This window comes from Myiozetetes cayanensis, unplaced genomic scaffold (genome assembly GCF_022539395.1).
Source record: "Myiozetetes cayanensis isolate MyiCay16 unplaced genomic scaffold, myiCay2020 scf5-8, whole genome shotgun sequence".
Classification (NCBI taxonomy): domain Eukaryota; kingdom Metazoa; phylum Chordata; class Aves; order Passeriformes; family Tyrannidae; genus Myiozetetes; species Myiozetetes cayanensis.
In genome coordinates, this window is record NW_026087742.1 from 90,235,439 (window position 1) to 90,256,729 (window position 21,291).

A 21,291-nucleotide genomic window follows, 5' to 3' on the forward strand; every position below is an offset into this window, starting at 1 on the left:
TTTGTCAGTCAAATCCACGCAAGCTTCAACAGGGACTCTTCTGGTACTGAAATGGGTGCCAGATGGGCACTAGTCCTTCCACCATTGAAGGCAGCTGGAGTTTTGCCACTGACTTCAAAGGAATTAGAATCAAGACCATGAATTCATGACTGCACTTTTTATTTAGCTTTCTGAATAATTTATAAGTAAAAATAGGATGGATTCTCTCACTCTTTCTGATGTCGAGTAAAGCTGTATTTGGTTACATTTCTTGCTTTCAAAGGAGCTTTAATGCAGTCATGAGCATCTCATTATGAAAAAGGGTGTCCATAGGGAACAGATAGGAAGAAAAAGGAAATCCTTAGGCACAACGAAGATACACAGCAGATCAGAGATTCAGAGATGACAGATCAGAGCAAGATAGTCCTTATACTTGGAGCTGAAGGCTAGATAGCTAGCATTGTTTCAGGAAGTGGAGAGGGCTCTAGAAAGCATACTTCTTTTTGGTGAGTTCATTTATTTTAATGAAATTAATTTAGTTTTGTTTTCTTTCCTCTCAGTGATTTAGACGTTAGTTTCCATGAGGTTACTTGCTGTGCTTTGGTCCTGAACAGACTTTGTAGCAAACTGCACATTCTTCTGGGATTCACCATGTTCTCCACAACTGCAAACCATTTTCCTTCTTAAAACTGTTTGGAAAAAAGGAGAAAGAAAAAAAATTCCCAGATCACCACCCAGGGCTTAGTGTTTACTTCTGCTGCACGCATCATTTATTTTCATTCTGCAAGATCATGATGACACGCTCGTCCAAGCACATGCTGTTCTAATATGCTACATTCCTTCAGCCTCTCAGTATGTTAGAAGTGACATTGCTGCTAAATGAGAAAGATCTTGTAGGACAGGAAAATGGATTGCTAAGTACTGCTGCCTTTCAAGGAGTCCTGTTGTAAACAAAAATAATTGGCTTGCTTTTTCTGGACTATACATAGCTGTGTACGTGTATGACCCTGATTAGGAAGGCTATCTGCTGTATGGTTTTAGGGACATTCTTCCTCAAGAACATGCTGACATATTTAGCAGGCTTTAGGAAAAGAGAACGAGACGTATGCCTCAGCCTACGACTGGAGGAACAGAACATTAGAAGTTTGACATGTGCCCTAGTGAAGTATTTCTGCAGCTATTGTTCCGTGTGAATGTGTTCAAGCAAGCGCATGTACTGTGCTTCTTGTGTTTTCTGGGCGCATGGAATAATTCTCCTCTCAATCGCAGTGTGGGGTTTCAGAAATCTATCTTGCATGATGGATAAACCACTTGCAAAAAATCTGTTCCGCACTTGCTTGTTCCTCCCTCGCAATAAATGAGACAAAGCAATAGTGGATTTGTAGAGATTAATATAAAACCATTAAATAACACTTTGTTTTGGTTATAATATTTTCTCTTAAACTGTGCCTTATTAATTATTCTTCATTAGCAGATGGTGCCAAAATGTATAATCGAGGTACAATTTTGTAGGTTTTGCCAAATGAATTTAAACTGTCCATGGAGAACTTTGGAGGCTTTCTCTAAACACTGTGAAATCTGAATTAATAAAACATAATAAAGATGAAAATGGTAGATGAATTCAATATGACTTGGCTGACGAGCCTTTGGCACAACTTTGTCTGCAAATATCCCATTAGTAAGCTCTTGGAATCGCTGTGTGTCCACTATACTAACTTACCGATGAACATCTAAAGTATTAGGTAAAGTATTATGTACTTTCTCCCACTGTCCATTTGAGTCAAAGTCTGTTTTGCTACTTGGCTACAGAAGAGGAAGGGCTGTATCCTACATTTACCAGTAGGGATAACAGCAAGGAAAAGCTTTCTGAAATGCTGTTTTTTGGGGATGAAAATGCCTTTACAGATGCAATCCTCTCAGGGACCCAGCAGAGACAGGAGAATCTTGTACAGTTATACCCTTAGTTACTTAATAACCTCACTGTGCTTCAGAACATAAATTATAATACTAGCAAAACTAGTTTAATGAGGGCATAAGAACTTAGTATTTCCTCCAAGTAACTACTCTGAAGTTAAAATGCAGTAATAAATTCAGACTATTTATTTTAATCACAAAATCAGATATGGAATTTCAAGTTGTCAAAGTTTCCACAAGGCATAAAATAGGGATGTACATGATCTTCTCAATATTTATGAACCATGAAGTATAAAAATCAGCAGTCCCTAGGTGAAAATATTTTCAGTCTTTCAGGACATTGTGAAGATGTTTTATTAATAATTTCAATTTTCATTTCTGCTCTGCTCAAAAACTTGAGCATGATTTTCTTTTTTTTTTACCAATTTACTTTTTTGTATTAGGCATGTATTGATTTGTGGGGTTTTGACACTTCTCACTTTCAAAAAGGGATCTGAAGTAACATATTTCTGACACTATACCTGTATTTGAACGGCACCATTCTTTAGCTAATAGTTTCCATGAAGACAGAAGGAGAAAGCTTACGTAGCACATGAAGCGTTGTCTTCCTGAAAGTCTTAATAAACTGTACTTTCTGGTTGAAATTGGCTCCAGTTTATCAAAATAGTGAAGCATTTGTATTAAACTGAGAATTCAGTCTATCCTTCCTTGTTCAGAAATCAGTGACATTTTAAGTCCCATTGGTAACGCTTTGGTCTGCACATTATCAAGTATGTGCTCAAGTGTGTTGGTAAGCCACAGAGCGAGGTCCTCTCTTTGGCAGGTCAGATACCAGTCAGAAATGAATCCCTTACCCAGACCTAAATGACTTGAAAGCTAAGAGTATTCAATAGCAGAATAAGACTGTCCTCCATCTTACAGAAGACAGCATTGTCATTTAAATGCAACATCACAGGAGCGATTGTGGTGACCACAGTGTATCAGTGTCCCTTAGGAGACTAAGCTGAGATAGAATGATTTTGCCACTAACATGGATTAGTAAATGCACAGGCATGCTTGTCAAGGGAGATGCAGTAAAGGTTAATTGTTTAAGTCTGACCTAAATTTCCCATTCTTCTATCTTGTTCCATGCTAATAACAATAAATTCCAAGGTAATATTTTGTTATTTGTTCTAAATTTAGAGTTATTTATCACCCACACTAGACCTCCTGTACCTCTTTATCCTTAAGGGACAAATATGTTGAAGCCCTTTAAAGGTGGTCCCTTTTAAAGCCACATGTATCAGGAACTGGGTTGAACTGTGGTGTACATGTATATATGCACGTGTGCAAGCATGTGCAACAGAACCAAGAGAAAGACACCATAATGCATTCTGCAGAAAAAAATAGGTTTATCTATAGACTAATAAAAAATCATTTGAGTAGTGGAGAAGTCCCGAGGGAGGTAGCTTAATATTTGTACCTTTGTCACCTATGTGTTAAAGTCTCAAGTAGAGTATCTAAAATAGTTGTATTTAAAATGCAGAAGAAGAAAAAAACCCTCTCAATTCATATTACATGGGCTGTCTGGCTGAATGCTGAAGTCATGACAGCTTGCATTGTGGCAGGGATTACAACGTGGTTTTCTGATCAAGATCAGCAAATTTCTGATCAACAGCACATGATTACTACTCCCCTTGTGGGAAAAGGTTGTTTGGAGGTGAACAAGGTTCTGTGCAGAGGTATCCACTCGCACCCTTTTACACTCTCAAAACCAGATGAGCTGGAGCTGTCTCCAGTATGATTCCTCACAACTGGAAAAGGACTTCCCGAGAAACAGGCACAGTAGCTCTGTGAACTGAGACTGGTGCATCCTTATCTCAGTGTGCAAGACTCACAGTCAGTAGTCACTGAGACCCTGTGGACAGTTTTACTGCACCATTTCATTGCCTCTTTTGCATGTAAGGTCCCTCAGATATTAAATGGTTTGCCCTTGAAAGATTTTGCATTCCTAGACAGGATTGCAGGGCTGCTGGCAATGTTTGACTGGTTTGGCAATCAAATCCAAGCCTTATCTCTCTAAATCACACGTCAAGTTTTCTAGGACATCTCCTTTTTAAAGAATGGATTTGAGGGAAAATCAGTCTGCCTGCAGTCTCAAGGGCATTTTACAATTTGGGTTTAGCAGGACAAGAATTTCAAATATAGGTTCTTTCTAGAGAAGGGATAAAAAAATGACTAGAAAGTTGAGTTCTGGTATCAGAGGTTGTCGTAAGAGCTACAGACTTCCAGAAATGTCAAATTCCTGACACTAGCTGTGGGTCAGAACTTTCCATTAAGCTTCTCATCTGGAAGCAAATCTGCCTGAAGATCAGATGACAGACACCAGAAAGCAATGCTTGTTTACATACTCAGAGTTTAAAATAAGAAATTTGCAATCATGTTTATGTTTAAAAAAGGGTTTCTGAAAGGTTTTTTTTCTGAAGAGGCAGCACTGTTTGCTTTTACAAAGTAGGAAGCAGACTTTTCTCTGATATTCATAGCCTATTTGGGAAGTACTTTCCAGCATCTGTGGGCAAAGCCGTTTAAAAACGGTTCTCTACAAAAATAAAGTTGTAAGGCTATAAAGCATTTTTTATCTTGACAGATCAAAATAATTTTTTTCCCAGTATTTCAGAAGACTCTGACATTCCCAAAAGTTCATTATTTTGACTTTTTGGGCAGGGGTTTTCTTTTTGTCTTTAATCTTCTACTGATATTGAGAATGACTTTTGTTTATATCAATACAGAGCTCTCTTATTGAGATTTTCACTAGGTGTTGCTTTGAACAAAAAAGTAATGGATTTTGTTGTTTTAAAAAGAACAGTTCAGTGTTAAATTGGATTCCAAACAGTGGGATTTATAATCTAATTCTTACAAGAGATTCAGAGTTTGATATCAAGGACTGGAGCATTTCATTGTCCATATGGAGCATGTTGTAAAATCAGAAGTTCTGAATTCTTTTTTTTAACTCTATTTTTTCTTATGTCAAAGAGTTAAAATATATTCTTTTTCTGCTTACTGTTGATTGGCAAAGTATTTCCTTACCCTCTGCTGTAGTAGAATCATGAATATTTGATGTCTTTCTCCTTCTCTCCTTAATATTTCAAGTAATGCAGCTAGACTATCTCCATCAATAGGGTAAGTGGAGCTGTAACACCTACTTAAGGGAGGGGAGCCATCTGGTTTCCTTGCAACTTGGAGCCTGCTGGCAAATATTGGGTTGTACCAATTTAAAGCATGATGAAGTGGGAAATAATGGACATTTTTGAAGAATCTGAAATAGGATCAGCTGTTATTGGCAAAAATTGGCAGGTGCAGTGCACTACACTGGCCTTAAGCATGGTCTCAAGTTGAAGAGTGCAGCTGGGAAAATGACTTGCTAATTGAATGGTTGCAGGACTCCCAGCAGCTCTGACAGTAGTGGAGCATCACTAATTGGAGGCTCTTGGTTGACTTGATGGAAGCTGTCACTGAATGAAGGATCCTGCAAGTTGATGCACTTGATCCTGCACTTTCTAGGTGCTAGTGTGATTTTTGCCTGTTACTGACAGTGGGTTCCCATTGAGTCAGAAGTGTTTTCAAACTTAAGAGGATTGGCTTAAGGTTAGCAATAATCTATTTCTTTTATTTACAGCATGGTGACAGTGGTTGGGAGTTATAAAAGCTACTCAATTACACATTTGTTTAACTTAACATTTCTATTGTCATCTTTCTCATGCCTCACTTTTTCTCTTTTATTTTCACTTGTGTTAGGTTTCTAAATTGGCTTGGAGCAGCAACTACTCTTTTTCTGTTTGTTTATTTATTTAGAGCCTCGGAAGACCTTGTCCTCATTTGATTTTTTGGACACTGCCATAATTCATAGAAGTTGTTATAGAAAAAGAAATAGCCTGGTTTTGGTCCAGAATGGTATTACATACACCTCTGGTTTTTGTGGGTGTCAAAATAGCAGTGAAAGCAAAAGCACATGTGCATTAGCTATGTCTCCCTTTTTCATCTGTTGTTTTTATTCAATAAATACAAACATATTTTGGTGCATCCTAGTTTAATATAAAGGTCTGTTGGCAAAATGTGGCATTTTCCCTCAGCTGTTAACACCCCTTGAGGGAAGACGTATTGGCAACGAGTGCTGTGCAGAAAGCACTGCTGACTTCAGAGTGTACTTCATGTATCATCAGTGTAGCATTCCTGTGAGCTCCAGCTATGTAAGGTGTAGCTGTTCTGTAGGAGTTATGGAGGCTAGGAGTTAAGATGCTTCAGTGACAGGGTTGTGCCACCAGGCGTGCCTCTGGCATTTACAGGCACAAGGTTATCCATGAATGTGGATTGGATGAGGAACGGTGGGCTGAAACCTGGTCTGAGTGTCCTGGTGCTCTGCAGTCTTCCTGGGCTGTAGCCCAAGTTTTGAACCCTTCAAGAGGACTGATGAGACTACTTTTTCAAGTTGGACCCTGAGCAAATCTTCTGGTGGCCATTAAGCTCTTCCACAGCTTAGGTGATACAGCTGGGAAAAATGTCCTCAGTTTGCATCTGCATTTGGATAACCTGTCTTAGGTGGGAGGCAGGGAGATGAAACTGGAGGGATTTGGAAGCTCTACCTCTAGATCAAAGCCATGTGTGATGAACATTAAACATGGGCCTATGATGGACCTATGGAGCCCCTGGTGGTCTAGTGGTAAAGGCGTGGCGCTGTCACCGCCGAGACCCGGGTTCGATTCCCGGTCAGGGCCACTCCCGGGCAGGTGGAGCTCGTTAGCCCTTAAAGGCAACCCACCTACGTCCTAAGGACCTCGCTGCCACCGTCCAAGCTCGCTTGGCCCCGGCAGATGAACCTTAGGATTAAAGGGTGGGCTCAGTTCCGCGCACACTGTGTCTCACCTAAAAAATCCACTGCGCAGGCTGGAAGGTGGAAAGACCTTCCCCGGATCTTCGCTCGCGAAGACTGGCCATTATTATTTATGATGGACCTGGGAATAGCAAAACATTGATGAAGAGGCACCTGCCTCTCTGACTCACCAGCCTGGGACAAGGTATTTTGGGGAATGCCATTTTTTAAAATGTTGTAGCTTGCTATGGAACAATTTATGGTGCCTAGTTCTAGCCTACCTCTCTTTTGATTTTCCCAGCATTAACAAGTGGATGGAAATAATTCACCTAACTTCATAAAATTAAATAAATTCATAGAATCGTTTAGGTTGGAAAAGACTTCTAAAGCCATCCAGTCCAGCTGTTAGTTCAGCACTGCCAAGCCCACCACAAAGCCATGGCCCTGAAGTGCTGTGTCTTTTAAGTCTTTTAAATACCTGCAGGGACAGTAATTCCACCACTTCTCTGAGCAGGCTGTTCCAGTGCTTGACAACCATTTCAGTGAAGAGATTATTGCTAATCTCCAATCTAAACCTCCCCTGGTGCAACTTGAGGCCATTTCCTCTTGTCCTCTCAGTTGTTACCTGGGACAAGAGACCAACACCCACCTCACTCCAAGCTCCTTTCAAGCAGTTGTAGAGAATGATAAGGTCCCCTCTGAGCCTCCTTTTCTCCAGTGGAGGGACCTTATGACTCTCTGCAACTCCTTTTTTATCTTTCCCTTTTCTTCCCCACACAGCTGAACGAATCAGCCAAGCAGCTCATGGAGATGGACAAGACGTGCTCGGCTGCAGCCTCTGGCTGTGACATGCCGCTGGCGACAGAGCCGGCGGCAGTGGCGGCGGCAGCAGCGGTGGGCCTGGCACCGTGCTCCACGCTGGCCGGTGCTGGGGCAGCTGGGGCGGCCCAGCGGCAGGTGGAAGGCAAGAAGAATGCCAAGAAGCGCCACTCCTTCACCGCCCTCAGCATGACACACAAGTCCTCCCAGGCCGCCAGCAACCGGCACTCCATGGAGATCAGCGCCCCCGTTCTCATCAGCTCCAGCGACCCACGGGCAGCTGCCAGGATCGGGGACCTCACCCACCTCTCCTCCAGTGCCCCAGCCCAGGTAAGGCAGGGTTGGAGGTGGGCTTTGGGCATCCTTAGCAGATGTCACACCATTGCATCACCTCTTTCAAAATGGCTGAACCTTGCATGAAGCAGTCACACAGTGCTGTCATCCTGGTGTGACAGCACTTGGCATCTCCATTCCCATCCTTGCATTAATCGATGGGCAGGCTGGAGGCAATCAGGAGATGAAGGATAAAGCCAAATTTGAGGCACTCAGGAGCTGAAGGATAAAGCCAAATTGTATTCACAATAATCCAACAGTTTTAAAACCAAAAAGTAATCCTACAGTTTGTTTGAAGTAATACAGCTTATGTTGCATCAGTTTCTGTTGTAGAAAGGAGTAATTTTGAGTGATTCCATTACCCTGAATGTATCTGTTACCCTGCAGGATAGCAATGTCAGTATGAAATTCACACATCAGGGATAAAAAAGAATTTTGGAATAATTACTTCCATACAGATCGTTGGAGGATGAGCAAATGTGCTGTACTTTGAGAAGTGTTGTACCCAGCAAGAAGCTGCTGTTCAGAAACACCCAAAGAATTTTAAAACCATCACACATACTCTTCATCCTTCCTCCTCTCAAAGGAGAGTGTAGAGGAGCATCCTCCTGGATGTCCTCACAGATCCCAAAAGGAGCTTCTGAGGGCTGGTAGAAACAGGAGCCAAACTCACCAGGAGTATACTGAAACCCCTTGCAATTTCCTGCTGTTTCTGTGGATAAAGGAATCCAAGTGCAAATTTGCAGTTTGAAGGTGTAGAAGGGAGAATAATTACAGTCCCAAAATTCTTCTGCCTCAGCCTTCATCTGATGACTGATGCTCAGTCATCCGCACATTTGGTGTGCAGATTAGCAGACACACATTCACTCTACAGACCAGCTCCTCATGGTCTGCTCTGCTTGTTAGCACCAAGATAACCTAAGCTTGGCAGGGTCTTCCCACACATCATTTCTCTGCTGAAAAAAGCCATCCTTGCCCTTTTCCTCTTCCTGGCTGTGCCTTCTGACCCCTCACATCCACATCCACATCCCCATAAAGGGACAAACATGAATCACTTGCATCCCTGTGGCAACCTGGAGCAGGAAGAGATCCACATTACAGCCACTGCACATGCTGGTATGCATGTAGACAGCTGGACAAGGGACAAGCAGCAAACTGTAGGGACTGTCTGGGGCAGAAATTGCCTGTTTATGTCCATCTGCAGTGTTGGTGGGTCTCCCCTGTGAGGCTGGTGTGGTGCACCAGACCATGGGGTCACTCCTGATGGCTGTGCTCTGCTGCAACACATGACATGAGCCCCCAGGCCTCTGCAATGCAGGTTGCAAGGACACTGGGGTAGGCAAGGTGCCTGCATGCATGCCATTGTGTGCCACAGGGCCAGCCGAAAAAGCATACTGAGGGGACACTGCCGCAATGGAGCAGTACCCTCTGCTCCTGCCTCAGCTGCTCATCTCCCTCCCTTGCCCATCCATATGTAGGAGCCAGAGAGATAGCTCAGTCCAACTTGTAAATATGCTAATTTTCTTCCACGTGCCTTTTCCAGGCAGTGTTTCTGTGCTGTAAGGTCTTCCCCCTCCTTTCAGCCTTCAACAGGAGGGTGAAGGTGAGGATATGGCCCCCACACAAAGCAGCAAGTGTACCAAGATGTACTGGGACATCTGTGAAGCAGCACAAGTACTAGACATGACTGAGGGTCCCAAACTTGTCAAGTAAATGACACACAGGTTTTTGGCACTCAGAGTGACACATTTGGACTTTACAGAGATGTGACAGACAGTGGGTTTTCTGTTCTTGTGCTAGTCAGGAGAAACACCACACACCCCCTTTGCTAGTCATGTGAAGACTCATTCTGAGATAGTGAACCACAAAAAATTAGACCATAAAACAAAAAGTGCCTTGATTATTCTCTCCTACTTTACCAGAACAACTGGGAGGCAAACCCCCACTCACTTCTTAAACCACTGTGGCATTTGCACACAAGTGGTAGAGGACAAGAAGGGCCTCGGGTTCCTGGTAACAAGTTATGATTATTGAAATCCAGCCTGCAGGAATGTTGGTTGGGTCCATTGCAGCAGATGGGAAGACATGTAATTGGTGTCATGGTCAGCTAGGGCTGGGGTATAATGAAGTCACTCGTGAGCCCATGGCAGGAACAGATTTGGGGAGGGGTTCTGCCTCAGGGCATAGAGCCAGTTTGCAGACAAGGCAGCTGAGCACATGCCTCTATCAGTGCTGGCCAAAACTATCTTGGCCAAAATCCAGCGAGGGGAAAAAGAGCCTTGGTGTTTCAGATCAACCTTATAGTGAAAAGAGGTTTCCCTCTGTCAAAAAGTGTTATTGCAGCCCCAAGGACCCTGCCACCACAAGTGTGGCATTTACACGTATATGTAGCTCTGCGTTTGGGAACCTTGCTATTTGCTTTCTAATTTGGGAGATTTAAACATTTTCCTTTGCAAACTCTGCTATGAATGTGGATCTAAAGGGGAAAAAAGCAGGGCTAAAGTTTTCACTATGGCTGTAGGAGCAACCTTCAGAAAAATGCTTTACGCCATAGGACTAGCAATAAAATCAAAAGAGCCACCAACATGAATTCACCTGATTTTAAACCTTCTTAGTTAGGTCTACAAAGAGTACAGAATTTGTCTCTTACCAAATGTGCAGCTATATTTATATAAGTATTAATCCCATAATAATAAAGGTTACATTTTAATTAAAAATGTCAGATATTCAGTCCCTTCTCTGCCATCTGCTAAGACCTGACATGGCTCTAAAGCAATTAATGATGCTGCAGCCTTAGACAGAAAATCAGTTCAGCACTTTTCTTTTATTCACATGGCTGAATGCCAGCCAAAGTAGCATAAACAATGGGCCCCATGAGCTCTTACATCAAGGCATTCAGGGCAGTGAGAATCTTGTCTTCAGATCATTTTGCTCTAAAATGCACTTGGCATTTTTAAGGTAAATGCCTTGTACATGTTGTTTAGGGTTTAATGTCTTGACAAATTTGCAAACTGATTCAACTGCTGCTCCTGGAAGTACTCGGGTGTTGCTGAGAGCATGGGCAGGTTGGTACAAAGAATGTGCATGTAGCTGCCAAACTCACCAGTGAGCTCTGCTGCAGGAAGATGTCTCACCTTTTCTTTCCTCACTTGAAGAGGAACCTCTCTGCCCTGCAAGTCATTGTCATAGCCTTTGAGTGGTTCTCTCTGTAACCATCTCAGGCCCATGCTAATTTGCAACAGCAAATTCAGCCAACGCTTATTTCTTGTAGGGGAAACAACAAATTTACGGTTTCAGTACGGACTACCTAGCAAATTTATGTCTTTACTTTTAAAATTAGAATGTGAATTTGGTTTATTGTGTCTTTATATCGTGTCCTTGAAATTTCCAGGCAGTTTTTCCTTGTTTATTTAATAGATCTCTTCATAAAAAGAAATAAAGGAATTTTCTTCAGTTTAGTAGGTATGAATTTCTCTGGAAGATATCAGGATTGATATTTAGTTTGCAGGGGGATTCTACATTCTGAAAAAGTTCCACACAGTTTTCCTATAGCCTGTCCTTTGAATAAGCAGAATTCAATTACAGGAGTTTTTGAATGGCCTCCAGTCCCCTACCTCAAGGCAACCAGCTGGTGCCCAGCGAAACAGTCTCCTCAAAACAGCCATCCATTTTCATTGTAGACCTGAGGCACCCACATCTGGAGCACCTACTTTCTCTCTGCTGACATGAGAAGAAACAGAGACATCTAGGGCTTCTTATTGCAGGAACTTAAAATTTAGGTGTGAATTTTACATGTTTCCATAAATGTGGCATATATTGCACCCCTTAGAAGTGATTTCATGCATAGTACTTTATTCCTGTGGCTTTTGTCAATTTTTGTGAATTGAAACCAGACTTCCATGCCGAGCTGACATGTTTTTTGTTTTTATGAATTGTTAGACTGTTATGAGCTCCCTGCTTCTCCAGGAGAGCACAGGTTTCTATGTATTGAGCACTTACATGCAGACCAGACTATGAAATCACATGTTTTGAAAGCACTTTTGCATATCATTTATTTAATAATTGAAGACTACGGGCCATCCATAATATGTTCATTGTTCTTTAAGCAGAACCAACTCAGCTGTTTCCCAAAAGCCAGGATGCATTTTGAAATGAATGATAGTCTTAAAAAACATCTTTACAGACTGCAAACTTAGGGATGCTCGAAAGGTAGAAGAATCAACTTCAAGTCACCTCAGCTGGATAAAATAGTGTGTGGAATTCCACAACAGCCAGGATACAGAGCATTTAATTTCAAAGAGGCAATGCTGGAATCCTAATTTTTTCTGCAACAGAATTTGCTTGTATGCTTTTTGCTGCATGCTGAGCATCGCTCATTAAACATAAGATCTCCATCTGAAAGGTAACAGTGTCTGTCCATCATGCAGAATGTCCTATCATACTGGCAAAATGGATTTTTATTGAAGATGTAAGTAGTGCTGCAAGCCTGTGATGGAGCTGAAGCTGAATTAGGTTACAGGTGCAGAGGAGCGGTTCACAACTGAGACTCCCTGGGGAGCAGGCAAGGTCCCCCTGGAAAGTAATTGTGCCTGGACCTCAGATGGCTTGTCTTGCTTCCATTTTCACCCCTCATGAATTATTCGTCCCTGCTAGTTGAAAAGGTCATAGGTCAGTACTGCTCCAAATCCCCTGGATTTTGACAGAAAATACGTCTCATGAATAATGAAGTATGGCTTTGTGCACACCAGGGTAACAGCTGAGTGAGGAAGAAAGGATCCTCCCCCCAGAAGAAACTTCTGTGAATGTTTTCAACAACTGATCACCATGCACAAGAAGTCAATTTGTATCTTCAAGTATTAGTACAAGCTCCCAGCCAGAGGACACATGTTCAGGAAAAGCTGAGAACAATGTCTTGCACGCTCCCAATCCCAAAGAGTGACAGTATTTGAAATGAAAAATGTTCCTTGAAGTGTCTTGCTATATAAATCATTTGAATGTGTGTCCTTATCACTTATTTAGAAGTGCTGAATTTTAGCTGAGAAAATGTAATAGCAGAACTCTGGTTGAGCCTTGGCTGATAACCTAAATGTGCTGACCATGAGAAGCATACAGATTATACCTAAAATCCAGAGACTAAAAATGAACCTTGAATTTTCGAGTGCACAACAGGCTCTGGGAAAATAAGACAAATTCAGGTATTTTTCAGGTTTGGCCTGGAGTCCAAATTCTATCTAACCTGCTCTGCTGCTGGCTGTGAATGACAACTGACTGGACATCCATTAATGAGAGTGAGACAGGTGAAACCAAGGGCAGTTATTTTAGGAGTCTGCAGCAGTCAAAATGGCAAAAAGAAGTAATATTGGTCCAACTTGTCTTTCTGTCATTTAGATAAAAATATGTAATGAAAAATGCATAGGGGATGTCGGTAAAGTCTAACCTAAACTAATTCATTGCCTTTGTACATTCCCAATTCTAGTCAAAGTTATTTATAATTGGTTCCAGACATTGCCTGTTTTAAATAACTTTATTTCATTTGAGGGGATGGGTGTTGTAGGTAGAATGAATTTTTTTAAACAGAAAGTTTTAGGCAGGGCAGGAATGTAAGCTGCCTTTTTTTTTTTTTTTTTTTTGAATACTAATAGGTCTCTGAACACACTGTGCATATTGGGATATATTGCATTCTTTTTCAAAACTGTTGCAGATGAGACACATGAGCTGACTCAATCTATGGACTGATTACATAAGCTACTGGGAATCCAGGTCAAAGCAAAATCGCGTTTCGGAAACTACCAGTTTAGAGACAGTATCTTCTCTTTATCCTATAATGTGCCTCATCACAAATACATTTTGAAAGATTTTTCAAGAACCACAAAACCTAATTTTTTACAGGATCTAGGAAGAGAAGGTTGTGCTTTAGACAGGTTATTCAACTGTACATGAAATCCCATTGCCTGTAACACAAAAACAATATATTTTTTTCCAGATGCTCCTCAGTGTAGTAACTCAAAAACATTTTGCCACTGAAATAATTTTTGGACACAGCTAATCCTGAGGCTTTACACTGCCTTCCAGTCAACTACTGGATTGGAAGCCTCAAGAGCTAGTGAGACAACGTCATGGTATTTACACTGTACCACCAAATCCTGTCTATCTGGCACACACTATGTGAAAACACATGACATTTGAGGGAAAATTACTAAAGTGTGTATTTTCCCCTTTTTGTTTGCTTGGGTTTTTTGTTTATTTGTTTACCACTATTTTCTCCGTGGAGGGGAACTTCCTACAAGAGGCATTGCACAGGATCCTGATGAGTTTGTAGTGCAGTTATCAAAAGGATAATAATGAATGTGGGACTAAATTAACATCTTTTACAGGTCAAGCTTTCACTTCAAGCTTTCCTGTATCTCTGTGTTTGATTTTTTGTGTAGTTTGATCCCAGAATTGCAAGAAACTATTTTTACCATAAACCCATTTAAAAACTTGTGATAGAGAGCTATATACTGGTACTCAGTGCTGAAGGGGTTATCTGAGAGAGAAACAAGGCTGAATAAAATATAATTCTCATGATGCTCATCCACATGATGCTTAATTAGTCCTCATTTAGGGGAACTGAGAAGCTGCAAACCAGAATAATCAGTGCTTTTGTGGGTGGTAATGTCGGATAAATCTGTGGAAGAAAATGACAAAAAATGTTTGGGTTTTTTTTCTTCCAACTTGCAGGCATCTTAGATTGCAAGGTAGTGGAAATGAAAGTTCAGGAAATAAATTCAATTGACTTCTCAAGCTCTCCACATAGCTCTAGGAGATACTCAGGGAAGATATGGTCTAGAGTTTTTGGTCTATTAGAAGCCAAAAACAATCAAGGCTAGAGCAGGCTGGCATAATACTCTGCCTCACCTTCCTTCACAGACACAGATACTTTCAGGTTGTAAGAACCCCTCAGTAAATGCTAAATCATATAATTTTAGCTCCAGTTTTCACAGAAAGGAACTGGGTGTTTATGCAGCTATTTATGCAGCTGCAGCTGTTATCCTGCACATTTGTTTGGTTTTTTACGCACATACCATTACGGAAAAAAAAGTCTTCCCCTAGAATTGGTAAGTCTGTTTCAGCCCCCACTTTGACAATTAGCATTTGATGAGGCTACTTAAACTTGCATGTAACACTTTTCATCAATACTTGGTGACACAACTATGCATTAAGTGCTAGTACATTATTTCTAGAAACATTAAGGCCCGGAGTGATTGCCACAGTCATTGTTTTATGGAGTCATCAAATTAGAGAAACGAGTAAAGCCCATTAGCCTATTCTTTATGGTATTTCCAGAGGATGGTATGTCAACTTATGTGAGTTGAATGGGTGTTTTTCTCTCATTTTAAAGTAATATTAAAGAGAAATTTAAAGTAGGCTGTAAATATGAATTCAAGACATTAAAAGAATTTTTCCTGTGAATTAATGAATGTTGTAAGTGCCCTGTGGTGAGACAGTGCTGAATTTTCTTTGAAGTCAAAACTGAGATTTCTGGTTGGTGATTTTCTAGATGATAAGAACTCTCATCTGATAGCAGCAACAATTATTTTTCGGTGAAGGCTACTACAACCTGCAATATTATTGCACTTCTGACTTCTATTCTCCTCGGAGACTGAGTCCTTTGCTTTTGCAAGGCACTTCACTTATCCCTATAGGCACTATGTCTTTTCAAATTAAACCACAAATGTGGCCTTAAAGTACTGGTGAAAATTGAAGGTAAATATACAAGAGAAAGAATAAGATGATTTATGCTGGAAGTGCAAACTAGTAATTCTTATGCTTTCATAGACATATGGATGGGAAGAGAGAAAGGGAATGAATTTGACATGATGCTTCAGCCCAGATAAGTGGTTATTACCCTTAATTTCCTGGTCTTTCTGGGCTTGTCAGTAATATTTTGGGGAGATTTGTGTTTCAGTGGTCATAAGGAAGCTCTTGTGTTTACAGGAAAAAAACCAAAAAGTCCTTTTATATTACTATCCAGCCCATGGATAATCATAATCACCTACTACACGAGAGTAGCTGGTGATGAAAACAGACAGCACAGCATGAGCTGGGAGATGCCTGTTATGGAGTATCACTGTGCCTGGGTGTGTAGTCTGGGAGTTTAACTCAAGTTTAGCCTTTGGCAGTACAGGTGAAGTTGCTGTGCAACCAATGGTCACAAAGAAGTAGAAATTGGTGCAGAGGGATCTGGAGTTGGTTTTCAGCGTGCTTTTCCCTGCTGTCTGGCAGCTGGGTCTGTACTGTCCCATGGAAGAGGTGTTGCTGTTGTGCTGGAAACATCAGCAGTGGTAAGTGGTGCTTGGAGGATGTCAGGTAGAAGAGGGAGTGTGAAGAAGTCAGGTTTGGCTTTTTAGTGGCCTAAGTAATTGGGATCAGAGTTGGCAGTGTCTAGATCAGAAAACTGCATGCCACAATTAGAGTAAATGGCCTCCTAATCAGGAGGTGTGCTACATGTGATTACCCAGCAGGTCATGTCTAGAAATCCAAAGGTAAAATGTCTAAAGGCATTAGAGGCTCATAAGGATACAGAAGGGCACCAAATGGTATTTTCAGAAGTGACTCCTATTACTTAAATTGCAATAAAATCCATGAGAATCAGGCAGTGAAGTACTAAATGCCTCCCTGAGAAAACTCTGCAAGGTACCTGTTTTTATCAATATGTGCCTACATGCCTCTTAAAAACCTGGCTGTCAGAGACATCTCCTCCCTGTTAAGCTGTAGTAGTGATGAGTAGCAGAGATGGAAGAAGGATTAAGACACAAATGCTGCAGTGTTTAAGCTCTCCCTGTGTAATCCCTGTGCATGGCGGTATTTGTGTGTTTGGTGCCACATGAAGGTGGATCATGTAGGGCTGTTCCATCAGAAAGCAGGGATGTGGCACACAATCCTCCCAAAAAGTATCAAAGCAGAGAACAAAAAAATCAGAGCATCATCTTGCATTTTCATTCCCCTGAGCAGATGAAGAGGAAAGGAGGACATGCTTAGTACCTTGTTCCTTAGATCACAATAACAAAAGTACAACCTGGCTAAATAAAGAAAAACAAACTAAGTGCTGCTACTGGCTGTGATGGAGGAAGGCCTGTTGTGTTCTCCAGGAGGATTATTAGTGTTACCAGTAGCTCAAGAGATGCAGATAAAATTGTGTGAATGGAAACTGGAGAGGTAAACTTCCAATAGGGTAATCAAAAGTATGAAGAAATAGGAGATTAGTCTTTCACAGAAATCAGTCTCTTCAAAACCTTATTGTGAATACTATCATGCAAAATAATCTAGCAATATTGTATCTTATGAGCTAATTAGTGGTACATACTAGAAAGAACTGGTCCTTGAAAGAGGCAGCTTGGAAAGCCTTCATCAAATGTGTCAGGGACGATAGTTTAAATGCAAAGCTGGTGAACATTCAGATGCATGGTAACAATCAGGAAGCCGTGGAGAGAGTTAGACAAGGATGAAGCTGCAGAGCAGAATGCTTGTGTGACAGTAAACACCAAGATGTGAACAGAGGACCTGAATTCAATGTGTGGAAGGCCAACAAGTCCTTTGGAGTAAAACCTGATGATGAAAAGCAGGGTCATAGACAGACTGGCATGTAGATTGTCAAGTCAAAGCCTGCACGGGAGAGCAGCTGAAGAAGAGCTGGAGCATGACCAGAAAACAGACACTGATTTAGAGTTTGGATGCATAAGATACTAGACTATGGGAAGTGGTGAAAATGAATGGTTTATAGGGTCCAGACCAGCACTAGATGCAATAATATTAGAGTAACAGGACATGGCAAGAAACTGAATGTCAGGTAGATAGATGACATACACGACTATGGAGATATCTTTGGGATTATTCAAGGGAAGAAAACAACATTGTCATCCAGCAACACTGATGGCAGTTACATGATTTCTTCACCACTTGGACTTCATGTTAGTACAAGTGTAATAGAAAGCACTTGAAATCATGCTTCCAGTAATATAGAAGACACAGAAGGCACCACTGGCAGTGCAAACAGGAAAATAGATGATACTTTGATAGCTACTCTGGGCTTGAGCTCATCCCTCTGCAGAATCAGTCTGGCTAGCCCAACGGTGCCTGCAGTGGCCGCTCCAGGCTGGGGTAGCTGCATCTCTGCAAACTCTGACTTGGCTGTGGTGTACAGAGGGAGGATCATAGTAGCTAACGAAAGGCTGGTGGAATGAGTTCTGTGATTGGAGTGCTGGCATGGAGGGCTGAAGGCTGTTTAGGAAGAATAGACAGGGCAAGAGAGGGGGAGGTATGGCACTGTGAGGAAGAGATTTGATTGCACAGTCCTTATATGGTTTATGATGATATGGTGGAGAGCCTGGGTGAAGATTAGGGGGTGTTTACTAGTGGGCAAGCACCCAGCCAGGATGTAAGCACCAGTGAATTATTCTATAGGCAAGTAGGAGAAATCTTCGGATCAGTAGCCCTTGTCCTTATGGGAGATCTCAACTTTGCAGACATCAACTGGGAATATCATACTGCTGTGATGAGTCTTGGAAATTCTTGAAGTTTGTAGGAGATAGCTTCTTGTCATGGGTATTCAATAAGCCAACTAGGAAAGATGCCCTCCCAGACTTGCTATCTGTGAATAGAGAAGGACTCATGAAGAATGTGACAGTAGATGACTGTCTTGATCATGAAATTATTGATTTTTAAATTTTCACTGTAATGACAAAAAAGGGTGACAAAGTTGCTACCTTGGACTTCATGAGAGCAAATTTTATGCTATTCAGGAACTATTTAGCATGAAAGTCCAAAGCTCGGTTAGAGTTGAAACTGGCCAGTGTTGTTTCAGGTACCAAGATGGGCTTTTTTTTTCAGATGTTAACAGCAAGAGGAGGTCTAAAGAAAACATTGGACTGATACTTGGTGAAGGTGGTCATCTGACTAACAGGAATGAAGAAAAAGCAGATGCATTCTATGCACTTTTTGTCTCAGTCTTTAGTGATACCAATAGACTTTGGGCTGCCCAGTCCCCTGAGTTGCAAGACCACAAGTGTAGGAACAGTGACTTTACATTTGTGGGCACTGAAATTGTAAGGGACCAGCTGTATCAGCTGAATGTTCACAAGTCATAAGGGCCTAATGGGATTCATCTGAGAGTTCTGAAGGAGTTAGGACCCCTCTTAATCATCTATCAAAGGTCTTGGGAGTTTATGGAGGTCCTGGTGACTGGAAGCTTGCCAGCGTTATTCTAGTCTACAAAAAAAGGCACGAGGGAAGACCTAGGGAACTGCAGACCAGTTAATCTAACCTCAGTTTCTTGGAAAAGTTATGGAGAACATTATACTGGGTACTAGTGAAAGGCATTTAAAGAATGATGAAGTCATATTTAACAGTCAGTATGGGTTCACAAAAGGGAATTCCCATTTAACTGATTTGATATCCTACTCTGACAGGGTCACCTACCTAGTGGATGAAGGGAAGGTAGTGGATGCAGCTTTTTCAGGATTTTAGTGAGGCTTTTGATACTGACCTTCAGCATCCACCCATGGAATGAGTGGATTTGTGATACAGTGGGTGAAGAACTGGCCAAAGGCCAGAGGTCAAAGGGTTGTAGTGAATGGGGCTACAGCTGGTTGATGGCTGGTCACCAGTGGTGTTCCTTGGTGTTCAGCTGTAGGGCCAGTTCTGTTCAATATGTGTATATATATGTATATGTTATGTGCTGCTGAATGCAACATTAGCAAGTTTGCTGATGATAGCAGACTAGGAGGTGCTGTTGACTCTAGGGACAAGATGTCTTGCAGAGGGATCTAGATACAGTAAAGTATTGGGTAATGATTAATGGGAGGAAATTTAACAAGTCAAAATGCTGGATTCTGCACCTAGGATGGAGGCACAAGAATAAAGTGAGAGAGGAGTGGCTGGAGAGCAACCTGCAGAAAGGTGTCTGGGGGTGCTGATGGACAGCAAGCTCAGTGTGAGTCAGCAGGGAGCCCTGGCAGCCCAGAGGGCAAATCCCATCTTGGGGTGCATCAAACGCAGCATCACCAGTCACTCAGGACAGGCGATTATCCCACTGTATTCAGTGGTGGTGCAGCCTCATCCAGAGTTCTGTGTGCAGTTCTGGGCCCTACAATTTAAGGATATGAAGGTACCTGAATGCATCCAGAGGAGGACTACAAAGCTGGTGGAATAACTGGAAGGAATGTCCTATGAGGAGCAGCTGAGGACAGTTTATCTAGCTTGGAGAAAAGCAGGCAACCTCATTGCTGTTTACAGCTTCCTGAGGAGGAGAAGTGGAGAGGGAGGTGCTGAGCTCATCTCCCTGATATCCACTGACAGGATGCATGGGAATGGTTAAAAGCTGCCCCAGGGGAGATTCAGACTGGACATTATGAAGCATTTCTTTACAAGAGACTGGTCAATCCTGGAACAGGCTCCCTAGAGACGTGATTGATGCCCCAAACCTGTCAGTGTTTAAGAAGCTTATGTACAGTGCCCTTAATTACATGGTTTGACTTTTGGTCAGCCCTGAAGTAGTCAGATGGACTGAGTTGGACTCGATGGTTGTTCCAGATCACTTCCAACACAAATATTCTAGTCCATTCCATTCCATTCCTTCCTGTTCTGTCCTGTTCTATCCTGTTGTGATCTTCTCTGCCTTTATAGTTGCATCCTGAGGCTGTTCATTCAAGTCTGCTTTTTTCATGAGGTAAAACCAAAATTTTTTTTCCTAGTGAGAAAGGGTGGGGATTGATGCACTTTCTGTTTTCTTGGAGACAGTTTTTCTAGCTCAGAGCAGGCATACAGTGGTGACATGAGATGAAGAAGCTTGAACCAGTTTATTTCTCACTTACCTTCTGGACGAGGCAGCTACCAAGTGTCTCAGCCCAGCATCTTCCGCAATGCCTAACCCCATTAACCAGGTCAAAATAAAAAATGAGGTATCATTCTCCAGCTATCCCTAAGTTTTTTTGTGGGTTGTTGTGGTTTTTCTCTAAGTTGATATTATCTCACTGATGTGGCAGGCAGTATTAATGAAGCCTTAGTCACAGAACTGGAAAGAATGCTTACTTTTCACATAGGACCAAGAGCTGCCTGGATTCTTCTTTCTTTGAGCAAGCAGCCAGAAGGTTAGAGGAAAAAATGAGAAAAAGGAGCTGTACTTGTCACTGCAACTTCATGATTGAGTGTAGATGTTGGTGAGAGATGAGACATCTTGCTGTTTTTTTGCCAAAAGCTATGGAATCACAGTGCAGTGTCTTCATGTTTTGCTGCACTATTTCCTAATGATACGATGTTCATACACAGCAAGTGATAAAACTTAGCAATGCACTGTCAAGACAGAACACTGTAATAGTTATGTGGGCTTCTTTAGAATGAGGTAACATTGAAATCCAATAATT

The 21,291-nt window shown here is 41.7% G+C and overlaps 1 protein-coding gene across 1 annotated transcript in view; it reads left to right on the forward strand.

Annotated features, from left to right (window-relative positions):
* The window catches only part of SH3RF3 (SH3 domain containing ring finger 3), a 249,861-nt gene that overhangs the window by 179,946 nt on the left and 48,624 nt on the right, over positions 1 to 21,291 (forward strand). The window contains 1 exon segment of the mRNA XM_050331229.1: positions 7,520 to 7,888. Coding sequence (XP_050187186.1) covers positions 7,520 to 7,888 — 369 coding nt within the window.